Genomic DNA, 17,263 nt, shown 5'->3' on the forward strand with positions numbered 1-17,263 from the left:
CTGAAAATGCAGACATGAGAGGATTATTAACCTATAAACTTAATGCTTTTGACAGCACTCGTTCTGAGTCTCTGTCAGATAAAGTGAGTGCTCTGTTTTTGCGTGTTGTTTGCGAGGTCAATCGGTCTGGTTATGAACATTCCTCCCTAGTCCAAAGTCCTAAATATTCGCTGTCCGGCGACTCTCATCTTTTCTCACTGATAGACATTAGAGAAAGATCAGGTTCAAGCTCAAGTTTCAACCATTATCAATGTTTAATCCCAGCACCAAGCTTCGGTTCACATGCACCGGGTGCATCCATCCAAGTTCAGACACGACAGTATCATCATCCATCAAATTTGACATGGGATTGATGGTTTAGATGGGTTTTGGTACATAAACCCTGTGGTGCGTGCATTTTAGTAAATTTTCACTTTTTTTGTCTCTTTTGCAGACAAACAGAAGAATGTTGCATTGGGCTTTCCCATTGATTGTGCATTCCATCAAGGGTAAGCCCATTAAAGCCCAGAAAATAGGAGGAGACCTTGGGCTGAGCTTTTGCCTTTCGTCCACCTAAGTTTGGGTTACGCGGCTTTGCTTGTGTCATTGATTTGAGGTGCATATTGCATAACCAGCCATGAACTCCCGAAGCAGAAAATTGTGTATTTACTTCGCCTTGAGACAAAGAACATCCATTTGAATTTCTGGACAGAAGTAGTAACTCTGGTCCTTTGCGAACGCAGAGAAAGTAGGCATTACAACTTCATTTCCGGGCCACTTGTGGTTCGTCGCGTGAGTAATGTCTGTCCTTGTCCGAATTTCTAGCCACGGTCCCTGTTGGGTTGGAGTGCATTCGACTGCATCACTTGCATATGGTTTTGAAAAAGTGCGTCGCTTAATAGAATTATGCATCTGCAAGCAAGTTCTATAGCCGTAGACAAAACTGCATAGGTCTAATCCACTGTTTTATTACGAACAAGATTTACAACAAACATGAATGTGTCTCTATAATACAGACTGAACTAACAGGGGAAAAAAGAGTAGCAACAAACAATGAAGCAATATCACACCCTCAAGACTGCTGTACACCATGTCGAAATTCTATGCTCACAAGCACTGCAAATAAAGCAAAAAACCGGTGACGAGCTCAAAATCAAGGCGTATTCGACTAGTTCGTAACTGGTGGGACTGTTCTGAATTCCGAGAGGCTGTTTAGCAGGTGGTGTGATGCCTTGTCGAAATTAACAAATCCCATGAACCAGAAGTCGTGACCATCGGTCGTAACAATCTGAATGTACTTCTCAGGGGGGTTCTCCTTCATGACAACCGGATTGACCGTTCCGATGTTCCCTAAAGGAATCATAACCTGTTCGAAACATGACCGATTAAACAGTCAGCGAGTACGAAAACGCTCGATCAAAGTCTGTCATAGCATACCAATTCATCTGAATGATGATTTCGATGTTTTAGAATTATACAAAGTTTACCTTGTAGTAGCTCCAAGCCTCCTGACCCGATGGTGCAGTGAAGGACAGGGGACGGTCGCTGCAGAACGCCACGCGAGCGGTGGACAGGTACAGTGTTCCCGCAACGGGGCCGGTCGATGTCGAGAGGTAACAAGCGAACATCTTCTTCAGCTTCTCATTCGGATCAGTCGTGAAAATCTGCTTGAAGAGCGACTCAAATCCTCCTTCCGATATCGCTTTCGCCGTCAGGTTCACCTTGCCCCACGCAGCTCCGGACACCGATTGCCCCGTTTTCACTGCAGATTTATGCGCACAGCAATTATCAGTATCAATAGAGCAAAAGAACATTGAACTTAGTTTATCATTTCCGTACTCGATCTTCTTCTAGTTTATGCACAAAATTTTCGTACAACAATCAACATACGACTCTGCGAGAAGTTGCAGACTCTAGTCTCTACACCTTCCCAATTTTAAATCGAACAACTGCATCTTAAACTTCAACTAGGTCATAATTCAGCTCAGTTCTAGCACCTTGAAATTCAAAACTTGCCCATCAGTACGTAATACGTAGGGAAAAGTTTGTGCCATGGTATGAACTTATAGGTACTTACAATTGTGCCAGATGTTGCGGGCTATGGTCTCGGCCCTCTTGCTCCAGGTATTGAACATGTGGATCACGGACTCGAGCGGGCTGCTGTTCGACCTATCGATGGCCTCGTACTGGACGTAGGGCTGGTGGCTGATCTGCTGGTGGTCGGCCGCGTTCCACGAGGCGGCCTTCTGGTTATCCGGGTGGACGGTGGGGACGGCGGGCGTGCCCATGACGTGGGTGCCCCATTTCTTGGCCTCCTCCTCGCTCGGCGGCTGCGGCTGAGAGGAGGAGGAGGAGGATGGCGCCGGCTCTGTCGGGGCGAACGGAGAAGAGGGTTGGTGGGATTCCGGCGCAGCAGCCGCCTTGGGAGACGATGGTTTCTCGGGAGTGCCCGTCATGGTTGGTCGAACAGAGAAAGAGGGTTGGTATGTGTAATTTGTGTCTGATGAACAAAAGACCTGCTTTGCTTTGCTTTGCAATATGACACGAAGAGAGACACGAGGCGATTTTATAGAGGAGGATGTATGGAAAGACTCTCTGTGATGCAATCTGCAGCTTTTCTTTCTCACACGGTTCTCTTTGATTCCTTTGCGATTAAGAATGAGATGGGAACACATGAGATAATATGATTGGATCTATACGATCAAAGCTTGGCATAATACTGTTTGTTACCTTCGAGAAGGGGCATTTGAGTAAACGGATTGGCAAAAAATTGAAGATGCGTTTCGCCTACGCGGCCCGTTGACCAGCGGCTGGCTGCTTTGCCTTGGCAAGAAATTGAAAGAAGCTTCCGGGGTGCGCCGCGAATCGAGATTAGTAACTAATCCCTCTATGAAACCCAGCAGCTCACGTGGGTTCTTGCCACGTGGCGGGTGGCATTAATGTGGTGGGTCCATGTGTCACGCGAGCTACTCTATGAAAATAATAAGGAAGAAAATCATGACAAGCTAAGCTAATAGTAGTGTTTCGAAATGAAAATACGGTCGCGCAAGTTGCTGTAGAAAGTCTCGGAAAATACAGTGTTCCTGCCCCGCCTGGATCACGAGGACGCGAAGACTTTTGGGTGTGTGGATGACGGTATTTTAATCAGAAAGCCCGGCCCAAAGAGTTGCGTATAGAGAAATTTGTACGGGGTGGGCTCGGCCCAAAGATTTTGCTTGGACCGGCCCGAGCTCGGGCTCGATCAACTCTATCGTAAATCGAGTTTGGAGCGAATCAAGGGTTAAGGCACGTGCTGTGCACGTGTTCCTAATTGGGTGGTTGTGCATCGGAAAAGAGCGAATGGTTACTGAAGATGCTTGTGATCATAAGAAATCCAGGGTTAATATCACGAAAAATCATAAACTGGTATACTTGTGATAAATTTACTCTAGAGTAATGTTTTTACCACGACAAAACCTTAAATTGGTACACTTGTGACAATTTTACCCTATGTTAGTTTCCGTTAAATTTTACCGTTAAATTTCTGAATTGGATGACACGTAGCAGTTGACGGGTATATCAGTTTGGGGTTTTACCCTCCGTCTGTCATAGGTGTACCATTTTGTGATTTTTCGTGATATTAATCCAATTTAACGGAGGGTAAATTTATTACAAATGTATTAGTTTGGGGCTTTTCGTGGTATTAACCCGAAAATCTATTATGTTTATCTATCTCTAAATTTTAGCTAGAACCAAGTTTTGTTTGGCTTAACTAGTAAGGGTTTTCATCAAACCCGGTCCAACTCAGTAACCAGACCGGATCAAACAAAATCGATCGGTTCAGGGTGTTTCTCGGTTCCAAATAAGGAATTGGACCGATCGGATTGCCCGGACTGGACAAGATTTCTCAATTTTATTCTAAAGTAAACCCTAATTAGTAAATTATATTTTTCATTTAAGGTTGGAAAACGCCCACTTGTAGGGAAGAGAATATGCCAAAAAAAGAAGAAGAAATCATCGGTTCAGAGACCGACCTTGACCGAACTGTTCCAATTCTAATTAAGATTGGGCGGGCCAGTTCCTAGTTTCACAAACTGGGAACAGACCATGCCCGGTCCATTTCCAAATTCCCAGCTGATGACCCCTATTAACCGGTAAAAAGAACATTTTAAAGCACGTTTGGATCAAGTATACTCTACATCCAAAGCGAGTCTATGATTCTTAGAAAGCAAGTCGTGTCACGAGCTTTTTACCATTGGATCGAAATGTAAAAAAATAGCGTCCATCAAAGTCAACATCAGCTGAACGGCTGAGATCTATTACATTTCAATCCAACGGTGAAATATTATATGTTCATTGTGTCTCTTGAGAACAGTAGAGTGATCCCTCCACATCCACCTGCACATTTTGGGAAAAAAAAGGGGATAATGACACAAATAGTCCCTGAACTTTGGCCCAATGTGCAGTGTAGTTCTTGAATTTTTAATTTGTTTAATGTGTTTCCTAAACTTTAACCCAATGTGTAATGTGATCCCCAAACTTTCAATTTGTTCTAAATCTCTTTGCAACAAAGGACAGAATGTGATCTTTTGGCTCGTCAAGTTATGATCTAAATACTCTATGTTTTCAAAATAAGTACATTGGAGAGATATGCATTATCCCTCTTTCATCGCGGCACATGTTTTTGTGTTCATTTATCAGGATCAATTTTTTTTCTTAAATAATATGCTACAGTGTGCATTTATTTATTTTTTGGTTCACTGCAGAAGCAAACAAAAGCAATCGCATAACGCGTGTGCGAGGGTTAGTTTCTATTGTACAGAAAAGTTATAGCTTAGGAAATCTAAAAGTGAAGTGAAGGTCACTATTAGCATAATAATATAGATGGATAGATAGTATAATATTATCTCTCTTAGTTGTTATAAATTACATTCGCCGGTATTCATTAATCAAGGACATAAAATTAGGAGAAAAGACGATGCTAGAAATATCATGTTAATAAATAAAAGAAGGGTTAATACCACGAAAACCCCCAAACTGGTAAACCTCTGACAAATTTATCCTAAATTAATTTTTTGACCACCAAAAACTCAAAACTGATACGTTTGTGACAAATTTACCCTCCATTAAATTGGATTAATACAATAAAAATCACAAATTAGTACACTTGTTAACCCGAAACTGGTACATCTGTCAATTATCACATGTCATTTAACTACATAATTTGACAATAAAATTTAACGGAAACTAACATATGGTAAATTTGTCACAGGTGTACCAGTTTGGGGTTTTTGGTGGTCAAAAAATTAGTTTGGAGTAAATTTATTACTGATGTACTAGTTTGGGATTTTTCGTGATATTAACCTATAAAAGAATCATAATCTCTTGAGATGAAATTTGAATAACCATTACTTGTAGCATTGGCTCGATCCCCACAAGCCCACCTCCAAATTTTTGTTGGCATCAAGCTCTTAGAGTGACTTCATAAATATAGGGACGAAAAGGAAGACTTTTCCGCAATGCGACGAGGAAGCGAAAGAAACGCTGGCATTTTGAAATACCTCTTGTACATCGATCACATCAACTGTTATACTAAGTCCACGCAATGTATTCTTGAAATTTGTTAAATTATCTCACATCGATTGTCCGTTTTGGAATTCATACGCTCTTTATATACGCGTGGTCCCTTTTTATCTATTGATCTAAACTTTCGAGTTGAACTTTCTAGTATCATATCATAGTAAGAGTATTCGAGTTTAAATTTTTACATGCTCCTTATTTGCTTCCCTTATTATAATCCAAATTGTGCGTGAGAGAAAGCGTTAGATTATTTGAATATTCACGTCTTCATCTAATAGCTTAAATTTTTAGAACCATAAAATTTTACGTGATATCAGAGTCGGGTTCTGCCGAGTTTATTCCGCGTGTCCGGACCCATTCGTCAAGTTCCACATGTCGCTTCCGATTCGGCTTGCCCACGAGAGAGGTGTTGAAATATCTCACATTGCTCGTCTGTTATTTATATAGTCTTTTCCTTCAACTATAAACTTTAACTTTTGGGTTGAATTTCTGACAAAATTTAAGATTCGATTAGAACAGATCCATATCTTGCCGGGGGGTAGCTGGGTTGAATGTTTGGTGCACTTAAAGCGAGAGTGGTTGACCTATGGGCATTGCCGTGTCTTTATACCAACTCGGACGAAAAGCAGAGTCAGCCACACGAACTTGCTCGCAACCTATACCTACTGATAAGTGCCTAAACGAAAACAGTTTCACTGACCTCGTTGTTTATGCGGTGAATCGATTGTCTGTTCGTTTCTTTCTTTCCAGGATCGATAAAACCTTCGTCGCTTGATTGCTCACTCAGCTCGCTCGACCGTCGCTGGTCTCGTCCGCCGGAGCTCCTTGGCCTATGAGTTACCACCCGGTTCCTCCCGATCCGTACGGCCCCCCGCCGCCGCTGCCGCCGCCTCCACCGGGTACGCCGCTTGTTGTGTTCTATGTTAGTTAGCAGTGCTGTGATCGCTAGGAATCTTTCGCAGTTCGAGTTTAGGAAGTACGAGTGTGACTGTGTGGGTGGAAAGTTAGTTAAGAGTATAGCAGGGGCTTCGTGGGATTGCTCGAGATTTCGACTTCTGATTGTCGGAATTCAGGTCCCGAAGGGCCCTATCCACCTCCGCCGCCTGGGTTCCCGCCTCCGCCACCGCCGCCTGGATACCCGCCTCCGCCTCCGCTGCCGCCTCCTGGTGGATACCAAGGTTACTTCGATCCTCCGCCGCCTCCGCCTCCGCCGGGGCCTCCACAGGAGGAGGAGCGAGATGATTTCTACTGTGGTTGTACGAATCTCATTAAAGGATGGTATGCATAACTCTGTCATCTAGTAAAAGGAAAGGATTACCTATGAATAGATTCATCCAATCAATTATGTTTGCTTCCGAGATTCAATGCGGCATGTCGGTGTTGCGATTTCTTAATGTTGTTGGCTTGATCTAGTCAGAATAGTCTAGACAGTACTCACTCCTCTGCATCTGTTTTTCTGCTTACGGACGACAGGATCTGCATTTGTGCAAATGGTGGGTACCCGAGAGAACTTACGTAAAAAAGCTGCTTCATTTCGCTTCCCTGTATCCATATTATTCAGGACTAGCCGATATATGTTGGACCAAACTACTTGTCGGTTCAGTATGAGAACCAATGTTTTCGAAAAGGCCACCTTAAACTGCATCAAATCATGAAAAGCCGTACTTGATTTGGTTCAATTTGGTTCGACCTTTGTAGTCACTTGTCGGCTCGCGTTCAAGATTCAACTAAGAGACTTGATATGTCTCAATGTACCAGGACTCTGTTTGCTTCTTAGCGTCGTCCTACTTATGGAAAATGGAATTTATTTTCCAAAACCGTCTCTTCCGTGTGCAGGAGTGTCTGATTTCTCACATCGGTGGTTTTGCATTTGCAGTTTGGCTGCACTCTGTTGCTGCTGCGTATTGGAGGAGTGCTGCTTGTAGGCGAATTCGCGTCCTTCGCAGTCGAGACTGCCTCCTTTAGACTAAGTCACTTCAAATCTAGACGAATTGTTAGACTTCTCGGACCCTCGATCTGAAGCAGACGATAAAGGGCTAAGAATGGCTAGTGTATTTTCGTCTGCTGTTTAGCAGCACTACCGTCTGGAATCAAGGATAATGTCCTGTGCTTGTTTCTGATAACACATCCTTCTGTATTCATCTGAACCATCTTCTTTTCTGCAGAAGAAAACAGAACCTGCATTTAAATCACACATAATTGCAATGTACGAGATGCTTAGTTTCAATTTGATCTTCTGTATTATGAGTCCATTATGAATCTAAGATCAAATACTCTGACATGGAGATCGTGCAATACTTCATGCTCCCGATCCCAGTTCTCATAATCTTTCAGAGCACATCGATCGATCATTTGATCACGTGAACCGGACACATGGCTCGAATAATTTAGTGGCTCATGTGAACGTGACTCGTACAGTACGCAATACGATTTATGCAATTCTTTCTCCTTATCCTCCTCCACCCTTAATTTTTCTTCAGAGGAAGTGTTTACCTACTCAATTCCTCATTCTGGCTCTTGTTCAAAGAATACTTCGGGGGTGGGCACCGAGAGACAAAGTCGCTGATTTTGCTAGAGAAAATCGTGATTGCTTGCTTGTATTTGTACAAATATTTATACAACGTATTTGCTTAATAGAAAAAGAAAAGAAAATATCTACCATGTCTCTAAACTAATTATAAAAGATATACTAAATATTATCCTGACTAAAGCTAAAAAAATAAATTTAACTAATGATAAGAGATGTACACCAAATATTAGAATAACGGAATGTAAATCTAAGCAAATCTTCCATAACAGAGACCACCAATCAATTTAAAACATGATATCGCTAATTAGAAATTTCCCAAACACTCCTAATCCTAAGTCGGTGCAGTCCCTTGGCCTCCAAGTTAACCAATCCCTATAAAATATAAACCTCCAAGCCAAATCCATCAATTAAATCATCATCAATGGCTCCTCCTCCTCCTCCTCCTCCTCCCCCATCATCTCTCCACCCCCTCCTCGGCCCGCCCGAATGCCACGACCCGCCGCCTTGCCGAGCCCGGCCCGCTCCCGCCCACCGCTTCACCGACCTGATGGATGCCAACTTCAACGACGATGGCGACGACTCGCCTCAGAAGGGCTTCACAGAGAACAACTCGGCCACGTTCCTGTCGACGGGCAACTCGTGCCTCGACTTCTTCTTCCACGTGGTCCCCGACACCCGTCCGAGTCCCTGACCTGATGGCTCGAGTCAGCCTGGGCCCACGACCCGCTTACCGCCCTCAAGCGCCCTCAAGCTCGTGTGCAACCTCCGGGGCGTGCGTGGGACCGGGAAGTTGGACAAGGAAGGTTTCCACGCTGCGGCGACGTGGCTATTCAAGAACCACCCCCGGACCCTGGCCTGCAACGTTGGGGCCTTCGTGGGGTTCGGGTACTTCAAAGACTTGCCCGAGATCCTCTACCGCCTCCTCGAGGGCTCTGACATAAGGGCGAGGCAGAAGCGCGAGTGGCAACAGAGGAAAGGCACCAAAAGCAGGCAGCGATTGCAATCATTTCCAGCGTTCAGCTGCCGCAACAAATCCAGAAGAAAGAAGGGGAGAAATAGCTTGAGGACGGCCACAGCTTCGGTGCCCAAGGAAGTGAGGGTCGCGAACGCAGTTGCGCGTAACCGGGAGCAGAAGCAAAAGGCGAGCGAGTTGAGGAACAAGAAGAGAATTGCCAAGGCCAGGAAGCTCCTGGAGCGGTACAATCGCGATGGGGACATCCGGTTCCTCCATGACGCGGTGTCTGGGCACTTCGCCCATTGTCTGACGGCTGACCTGGAGTTTCTGAAATCCGGGGAGATCCACAGGATCAGCCTCGCTGCCAAGTGGTGCCCGTCACTTGACTCGTCCTTCGACCTCGGGACGCTGCTCTGTGAGAGCATTGCGAAGCGGGTCTTCCCACGGGGCCGGTTTCCCGAGTACAAGGGCCTTGAGGAGGCGCACTACACGTACAGGGTCCGGGACCAGCTCAGGAAGGACGCCCTTGTGCCACTCCGGAGGGTCCTGGAGCTGCCGGAGGTGTACATGAGCGAGGGGCGGTGGAGCGACATCCCGTACGACCGGGTCGCCTCCGTGGCCATGAAACTCTACAAGGACAAGTTCCTGAAGCATGACGGCGAGCGGTTCCGGAGCTACCTGGCCAACGTGAAGTCGGGGAAGGCCACGATCGCCGCCGGCGCACTTCTCCCTCATGAGATTGTAGCCTCACTCGACGACCCCGAAGGGGGCGAGGTCGCGGAGCTTCAGTGGAAGCGGATGGTGGAGGATCTATCCAAGGTGGGGAAGTTGGAGAACTGCATTGCGGTATGCGACGTCTCGGGGAGCATGTCGGGGACGCCGATGGAGGTGTCGGTGGCGCTCGGGCTGTTGGTGTCGGAGCTTAGCCGAGAGCCGTGGAAGGGCAAGGTGATCACATTCAACGAGCGCCCTTGGCTCCACGCGATACAAGGCAACGACTTGCGCTCCAAGACCGAATTCATCGAATCGATGGAATGAGGTTACAACACCAACTTCCAGAGTGTGTTCGATAGGATTCTAGAGGTGGCCACCGCGGGGAAGCTGAGGGCGGAGGAGATGGTCCAGAAGGTGTTTGTGTTCAGCGACATGGAATTCGACCAGGCTTCCTCAAACCCATGGGAGACGGACTATGAGGCGATCACGAGGAAGTTCCGGAAGCATGGGTACGGGGCTGCGGTGCCGCAGATCGTGTTCTGGAACCTGAGGGACTCGAGGTCGACGCCAGTGGCAGCGAAGCAGGCGGGGGTGGTGCTGTTGAGCGGGTTCTCGAAGAACCCGATGAAGATGTTCCTGGAGGAGGAGGGGTGCATAAGCCCCGTGGCCATCATGGAGGCCGCCATCTCGGGCGAGGAGTACCGGGACCTCGTCGTGGTTGATTGATCGATTCAGTTATTTCGTTTGTTTATTTAGGAGTCTTTAGGAAAGAACGGGAACAAATGCAAAACAAAAACAAGAAAAGGGTTTTGTTTTTTTTTTTTTGTTAATTTTGCCAGTGACTACCTAGCCTGCTTCTATGTTGTTAAATTATATTTTTCTTGGTTGGATGATGAGACCACGAGCAATGGAATCCAACAGGTAATCATGTTAAAGTACATAAGCTAACCTTGCAAAGACTTTTAGTCAGACTAATATATGCTCAGACCGGAAGGTGATCCGATTTCCCCATTTTCAGAAACTATAGGTTTCTCTAAATCCCATAAGATCAGGTTATATGATCTAAATACTTTATGTCACGCAATATCTCTCTTTCGCTGTGGCACATGTTTTTGTGTTCATATTTTAATCACAATTGAAATTTTTTTTTTTAATAATATGCTACAAGTGCGCATTCATAAAGCAATTACATAACGCGTGCATGTGGGCTGGTTTCTATTATGTGAAAAGTAGTAACTTAGGAAATCTAAAAGTGAATTAAAGGTCACTTTTAGCATAATAATCTAGATGGATAGATAACATGATCTTATCTCTCGTAGTTGTTAAAAATTACATTCGATGGTTTTCATTAATTAAGGACATAAAAATAAGGAGAAAAGGCAATGCTAATAAATAAAAGAATGATAATATCTTGAGATGGAATTTGAATAACCAGTTCTTGCAACATTGGCTCGATCCAGACAAGCCCATCTCCAAATTTTTGCTGTCATCATCATCAAGCTTTTAGAATGACTTCATAAATAAAGAGATGAGGAAGTGCAAGAAACAATTGCATTTTGAAATACCTCTTGTATATATCAATCACATCAACTATAGAGTAATTAAGTCTATACAATGCAATCTTGAAATTTGTTAAATTATCTTACATCTCTTGTCCGTCGCGGGTTACACACTCTTTATATACACGTGGTCCTCCTCCGTCTATTAGTTTAAATTTTTGGGTTAAACTTTCTTTGATATAGTAAGAGTTCTCGAGTTTAAATTTTTACATGCCCCTTATTGGCCTCCCTTATTATATATAGGCTTAGTCTTAGACCAAACTCCACATATTAATCAAATATTAAACCACGTTGTTTGTAACCATAAAATTTTATGTGGTATTAGAGTTAGATTCTGCCCGGGAAAAGTATCCAAAATGTCCTAAATATATTGTATTGGTATTGATCTAGTTCTTAACCTTACAATTGAATCAATTTAGTCCTAAAACTTTTTCACATTGATATCAATTAAGTTCATCGGGCCAATTTAGGCAGGAAATTGCTAACGTGAATGTTAACCGTCCTACGCGGTATAATGGCGGTGACGTGGACATTTTTTTAAAAATATTTCATTAATTTTTTCTTTTCTTTTTTTTTCTTTCCTTCCTCTTTTTTTTCTCCTTATTTCCCTTCGCTAGTCGCCAGCCTCAGTGATAGGCTGGCAGAGATGATTTCTACTGCAGTTGTACTGATCTTATTAAAGGATGGAATGCATAAAAAAACTTTAGTAGGCTCTAATATCATGATAGAATGTCCAATCAAAAAACTTAAATTGATAGGTGCAGGGAGATCACATGAATATAAATAGCATTTATGACCTAGGTTTTCGGAAAAACCACCTTAAACCGAATCAAATCATGAAAAACTGTACTTGATTTGGTTCAATTTGGTTGGACCTTTTTTGTTATTTGTCGGCTCGCGGTCAAGATTCAACTGACAGACTCCGTATGTCTCAATGTACTAGGACTCTGTTTGCTTCTTGGGGTCATTCTGGTTATTGATTATGCAATTTATTTTCGTAACCATCTCTATGCATTTGCAGCTTGGCTGCGCTCTGTTGCTGCTGTGTATTGGAGGAGTGCTGCTTTTAGGCATAATTTGCTGCGAAAATCCGGATTTGTTAGGCTTTCCGGGCTGTTGATCCGAAGCGATGATAATGGCCAAGATTTCATCCTAGCAGCACTACCATGTAGAAAAAGAAAATGTCCTGTGCTTGTTTCTGATGATAATACATCCTTCTGTATTCATCTAAACTAACTTGAATCTGCACAAGAAAACGAAACCCGCATTTTTTCTTTTAACCTCAGATATTGCGACGTACGAGACGCGGGTTCTTGAGCGGCGTCAAAAGGCGATTGATGTTTAGCTTCATTTGTGATTGCATTATGTGATAGAAGAGTTTATTAGATGCTCAAATAGAAAAACGCTCAGTTCATTAACTCTTAATCTTCTCTTAAGGATCGGCTGTAGCTGCATCGGTTCTCATTCGATGACATTAATCGAATTTGGTTTTATGGTGGCAATCTTCCAAGAGTCCCTCCAGAGCTTCAATATAATCAGTGCTTCTTCCTGATCAATGTTGAAATAAGCTAATCAAGGAAATGTTCTACTGTTTCCTTGGGTCCTCTATATTGAGGAATGAGTCCATTATGAATCTATGATAAAATGATTTACTATTTGATCACGTAAATTCAACATGTGACTGGTTCAGATAACTCAATGGTTGAAATCGACCGGGTGATATTGATTCAAACGTAATTTCTCCTCTTCCACCTCCACTTAAACCTTCTTTTCTTTTGAGGGAGGACTCTCATTTTGACTCCTGAATTTCTCTGTCTTATAAGAATCTTGTTGATAGGTCTCTCCAGATTCTTGTTAAAACATGCTTAATAAAGAGGTATTCGATTTTCAAAAGCAATAACCGTACACATCACAAAAGAAGAGAGATTATGCATTAAAAGTTGCAATATTTATTTATAGCAAAGTGAGTGTTATTACACAAAAGTGCAACGTCATCCACAGGTATTAAAGATGGAAAATGGAAGACTCACTTGACCTGATTTAAGGTGAATATCGAGTGGATATTGATCCACATGTTTTGGTGGATATTATTGTTCAACCAAAGAAAATGTTTAAGTAGGCTCAAAAATTGTTTTAAAAGAAGCTTAATAACTCAAAAAGGAACTTTATATGGAGTTTGATCGAAAATCTTTTTTTTTTTTTTTTAACTTTAGCTTTGACTCATGTGATCATAAGATTAATCTTGCAATATTTTAGGCCCTTGCATATGTTCATCTATGAGATTTGAATCAACGGGGCTAATTTTTTTCGTCCACAAATCAATTATTAACATCATCTGTTTTTTTATGCTTAATCGATATTGGCGGATTTTAAATTTTTGGTCACAAGAAGTCCCCCTTAGAGCAATTTGATTTGAGCGAAAGGAATGATTAGCCATTTCATTGCACAAGGATTACAATATTAGTTGTAAAACCGACATCTTAAGTATTTTTTTTTTCATCCGTAAAATTTAACAGATGATATCAACGATTTCTTTTTAGTCAAATGATAATAATTTTTTACTCGTGATGATCTATATTTCGATATTTAATTTATTTTCTCATTCTTCACACATTCGACAAATTCCACTCGCTCGGATTTGTGAGCGTTTCCCATTCAAATTAATGCTTCTTGGGCCTTTTTAAATCCTCTGATCTAATCCTAAATCTAAGCCAAGAATATATATAGGTTGAAATTGGTGGAACCAATCTTCGAGTTCCCTCCATATGGTCCGTTCCTACCGTCACAAAAGCCCCGCCGTTAGGCTAGCCTGGTTCCTCAAAAACATCGAACACTCAACTAATTAATTCTGACCCCAAAAAAAAAAAACTAATTAATCCAAGTCCATTCTCTCAAAAGAAGAAACGAAAAGTCCATATTTATTTGAAATTAATCCCAAAGAAAATTCCCAAACACGCTCTCCCTCCCTCCTAAGTCGGTCAAGTCCGTCCTTGGCCTCCAAGTTAACCACTCCCTATAAAATATGACTCTCGAAACCAAACCCCTCAATCCAATCTCTCGAATCCATCAATGGCTCCTGCTCCTCCTCTTCCTTATTCCCCATCATCTGTCCACCCCCTCCTCGGCCCGCCCGAATGCCACGATCAGCCGCCTCCCCCCCAAGCCCGGCCCGCTCCCGCCCACCCCTTCACCGACCTGATGGTTGCCAACTTCGACGACGACGGCGGCGACTTGCCTCGGAAGGGCTACACAGAGAACAACTCGGCCACGTTCCTGTCGACGGGCAACCCGTGCCTCGACTTCTTCTTCCACGTGGTCCCCGATACCCCGCCCGAGTCCCTGACCCGGTGGCTCGAGGCAGCCTGGGCCCACGACCCGCTTACCGCCCTCAAGCTCTTGTGCAACCTCCGGGGCGTGCGCGGGACCGGGAAGTCGGACAAGGAAGGGTTCCATGCTGCGGCGACGTGGCTATTTAAGAACCACCCCCGGACACTGGCCTGCAACGTTGGGGCCTTTGCGGGGTTTGGCTACTTCAAAGACTTGCCTGAGATCCTCTACCGCCTCCTCGAGGGCCCTGACATCAGGGCGAGGCAGAAGAGCGAGTGGCAACAGCGGAAAGGCACCAAAAGCAGGCGGCGATTGCAGTCTTTTCCAGTGTTCAGCTGCCGCAATAAATCCAGAAGAACGAAGGGGAGAAATAGCTTGAGGACGGCCACGGCTTTGGTGCCCAAGGAAGTGAGGGTCGCGAACGCAGTTGCGCATAACCAGGAGCAGAAGCAAAAGGCGAGCGAGCTGAGGAACAAGAAGAGAATTGCCAAGGCCAGGAAGCTCCTGGTGCGGTACAAGCGCGATGGGGACTTCCGGTTCCTCCATGACGCGGTGTCTGGGCACTTCGCCCATTGCCTGACGGCGGACCTGGACTTCCTAAAATCCGGGGAGATCAACAGGATCAGCCTCGCTGCCAAGTGGTGCCCTTCGCTTGACTCGTCCTTCGACCTCGTGACGCTGCTCTGTGAGAGCATTGCGAAGCGGGTCTTCCCACGGGACCGGTTTCCCGAGTACGAGGGCCTTGAGGAGGCGCACTACGCGTACAGGGTCCGGGACCGACTCAGAAAGGACGCCCTTGTGCCACTCCGGAGGGTCCTAGAGCTGCCGGAGGTGTACATGAGTGCAGGGCGGTGGGGCGACGTCCCGTACAACCGGGTCGCCTCCGTGGCCATGAAACTCTACAAGGACAAGTTCCTGAAGCACGACGGCGAGCGGTTCCGGAGCTACCTGGCCGACGTGAAGTCTGAGAAGGCCACGATTGCCGCCGGCGCACTGCTCCCTCACGAGATTGTAGCCTCACTCGATGACCCCGACGGGGGCGAGGTTGCGGAGCTTCAGTGGAAGCGGATGGTGGAGGATCTATCCAAGGCGGGGAAGTTGGAGAACTGCATCGCGGTGTGTGACGTCTCGGGGAGCATGTCGGGGACGCCGATGGAGGTGTCCGTGGCACTCGGGCTGTTGGTGTCGGAGCTTAGCCGAGAGCCGTGGAAGGGCAAGGTGATCACATTCAGCGAGCGCCCTCAGCTCCACGTGATACAAGGCGACGGCTTGCGCTGCAAGACCGAATTCATCAGAACGATGGACTGGGGTTACAACACCAACTTCCAGAGTGTGTTCGATAGGATTCTAGAGGTGGCCACCGCGGGGCAGCTGAAGGCGGAGGAGATGGTCCAGAAGGTGTTTGTGTTCAGCGACATGGAATTCGACCAGGCTTCCTCGAACCCATGGGAGACGGACTACGAGGCGATCAAGAGGAAGTTCGGGGAGCGTGGTTACGGGGCGGCGGTGCCTCAGATCGTGTTCTGGAACCTGAGGGACTCGAGTTCGACACCGGTTTCGGCGAAGCAGGCCGGGGTGGCGCTGGTGAGCGGGTTCTCGAAGAACCTGATGAATATGTTCCTGGAGGACGAGGGGGACATAAGCCCCGTGGCCATCATGGAGGCCGCCATCTCGGGCGAGGAGTACCGTGACCTCGTCGTGGTTGATTGATTGATTGATTCAGTTCTTTCCTTTGTTAATCTTGCCAGTGAATACCTATCTGCTTCTATGGTGTTAAATTATATTATTCTTGTTTGGATGACGAGAGCACAGTCAATGAAAACCAAGAGGTAATCATGTAAATAGTTGTTTGATAAAGCTGAACGAAACGCATCCGATTTCCCCATTTTAAGAAACCATACGTTTCGCATCATTTCCTGATCGTGGGCTTTGTAAATCCCTGAAGATCAGGGGGCAGGGGAAGAAGTCGGAACTGCTCGATCTTGAAGTTGATTTGGCCATAAGGAAGAGTCGCATGTTGCTTATGTTTTCCCATTTTTTAAAGAGAGAGAGAGAGAAAGAGAGAGAGAGAGAGAGAGGGATTGGGTCATGTAATCTTTTAGGATCTCTAAAATTCAGTGAAAGCATCAACATTGGAACTGGTAAATCGGGAAGCTTATGAAAAGAAGAAATCGTCTGCTCAAGCTGGGACCAGCGTGGCCTTTATTTTGAGACCTTGTGCATGGGTGCAAGCAAACAGTACTTTCCATTCGGTACTGAAAATGAAACTAATTATACTCGTCTTCAAGCAATATCGGTTCCTTAATAGTTTACTTCAATCGATCCATCAACACCGATGTAGCTTCCCCCGCGACATATATTCAAGGTAGTTTCAAAATCCCATTTTGGGACCACAGGTTAAAAAAAAGAGAGTAGCACAGACGACATGAGCACATGGCCGAGCAAAGAAGACAATACCTAAACGCGCATCGAATTTTTCCGACTTCCCTTGAAAATCTCATTGCTAAAGAAGCCGAGCTATAACCGACCGCCAAAGGAAACTCGTCCCTTCCAAATGGGCATCTTTTCCTTAGACGAACAATCTGTTCCTTGACAAACCATTTTCATCTGCAACGTCGTTTATGTAGAAAGTAGAAATCT

At 44.9% G+C, this 17,263-nt stretch overlaps 3 protein-coding genes and 1 pseudogene across 4 annotated transcripts; 3 read left to right on the forward strand and 1 right to left on the reverse strand.

Moving 5' to 3' along the window:
- Positions 1-927: 927 nt before the first annotated feature.
- LOC115680140 (GEM-like protein 5) lies at positions 928-2,589 on the reverse strand. The gene is made up of 3 exons (XM_030603875.2): positions 2,057-2,589; positions 1,467-1,741; positions 928-1,345 (listed from the first exon to the last, which is right to left on the reverse strand). The coding sequence occupies exons 1-3, from the start codon at positions 2,433-2,435 to the stop codon at positions 1,148-1,150; spliced, it is 852 nt and encodes a 283-aa protein (XP_030459735.1). The 5' UTR covers positions 2,436-2,589; the 3' UTR covers positions 928-1,147.
- A 3,434-nt stretch (positions 2,590-6,023) lies between these two features.
- On the forward strand, positions 6,024-7,765 carry LOC115680101 (uncharacterized). Of its 2 annotated transcripts, none has more exons than XM_056312614.1 (3): positions 6,024-6,437; positions 6,621-6,816; positions 7,415-7,765. In XM_056312614.1, the coding sequence occupies exons 1-3, from the start codon at positions 6,371-6,373 to the stop codon at positions 7,461-7,463; spliced, it is 312 nt and encodes a 103-aa protein (XP_056168589.1). In that variant the 5' UTR covers positions 6,024-6,370; the 3' UTR covers positions 7,464-7,765. The 2 variants fall into 2 exon arrangements, with proteins under 2 accessions (XP_056168589.1, XP_030459700.1); XM_030603840.2 differs by having other exon boundaries at positions 6,109-6,437; positions 6,612-6,816.
- A 712-nt stretch (positions 7,766-8,477) lies between these two features.
- LOC115680100 (uncharacterized) lies at positions 8,478-10,494 on the forward strand (annotated as a pseudogene).
- A 3,870-nt stretch (positions 10,495-14,364) lies between these two features.
- Positions 14,365-16,357, forward strand: LOC115680146 (uncharacterized). Its single transcript, XM_030603882.2, has one exon. The coding sequence runs from the start codon at positions 14,366-14,368 to the stop codon at positions 16,331-16,333; it is 1,968 nt and encodes a 655-aa protein (XP_030459742.1). The 5' UTR covers position 14,365; the 3' UTR covers positions 16,334-16,357.
- The last annotated feature ends 906 nt before the right edge of the window (positions 16,358-17,263 follow it).

This window comes from Syzygium oleosum, unplaced genomic scaffold (genome assembly GCF_021117445.2).
Source record: "Syzygium oleosum isolate NSW1041296 unplaced genomic scaffold, Sole_v2.1 Sole_v2.06, whole genome shotgun sequence".
Classification (NCBI taxonomy): domain Eukaryota; kingdom Viridiplantae; phylum Streptophyta; class Magnoliopsida; order Myrtales; family Myrtaceae; genus Syzygium; species Syzygium oleosum.

Bases quoted from the DNA above. Each gene is read 5' to 3' on its own strand.
- LOC115680140 (XM_030603875.2), bottom strand. From the start codon at position 2,435: ATGACGGGCACTCCCGAGAAACCATCGTCTCCCAAGGCGGCTGCTGCG. The intron at 1,742-2,056 runs GTAAGTACCTAT...ATAAATCTGCAG, and splicing joins CCGCAACATCTGGCACAATT to TGAAAACGGGGCAATCGGTG. The intron at 1,346-1,466 runs GTAAACTTTGTA...TGTTTCGAACAG, and splicing joins AGGCTTGGAGCTACTACAAG to GTTATGATTCCTTTAGGGAA.
- LOC115680146 (XM_030603882.2), top strand. From the start codon at position 14,366: ATGGCTCCTGCTCCTCCTCTTCCTTATTCCCCATCATCTGTCCACCCC.
- LOC115680101 (XM_030603840.2), top strand. From the start codon at position 6,371: ATGAGTTACCACCCGGTTCCTCCCGATCCGTACGGCCCCCCGCCGCCG. The intron at 6,438-6,611 runs GTACGCCGCTTG...GTCGGAATTCAG, and splicing joins GCTGCCGCCGCCTCCACCGG to GTCCCGAAGGGCCCTATCCA. The intron at 6,817-7,414 runs GTATGCATAACT...TTGCATTTGCAG, and splicing joins ACGAATCTCATTAAAGGATG to TTTGGCTGCACTCTGTTGCT.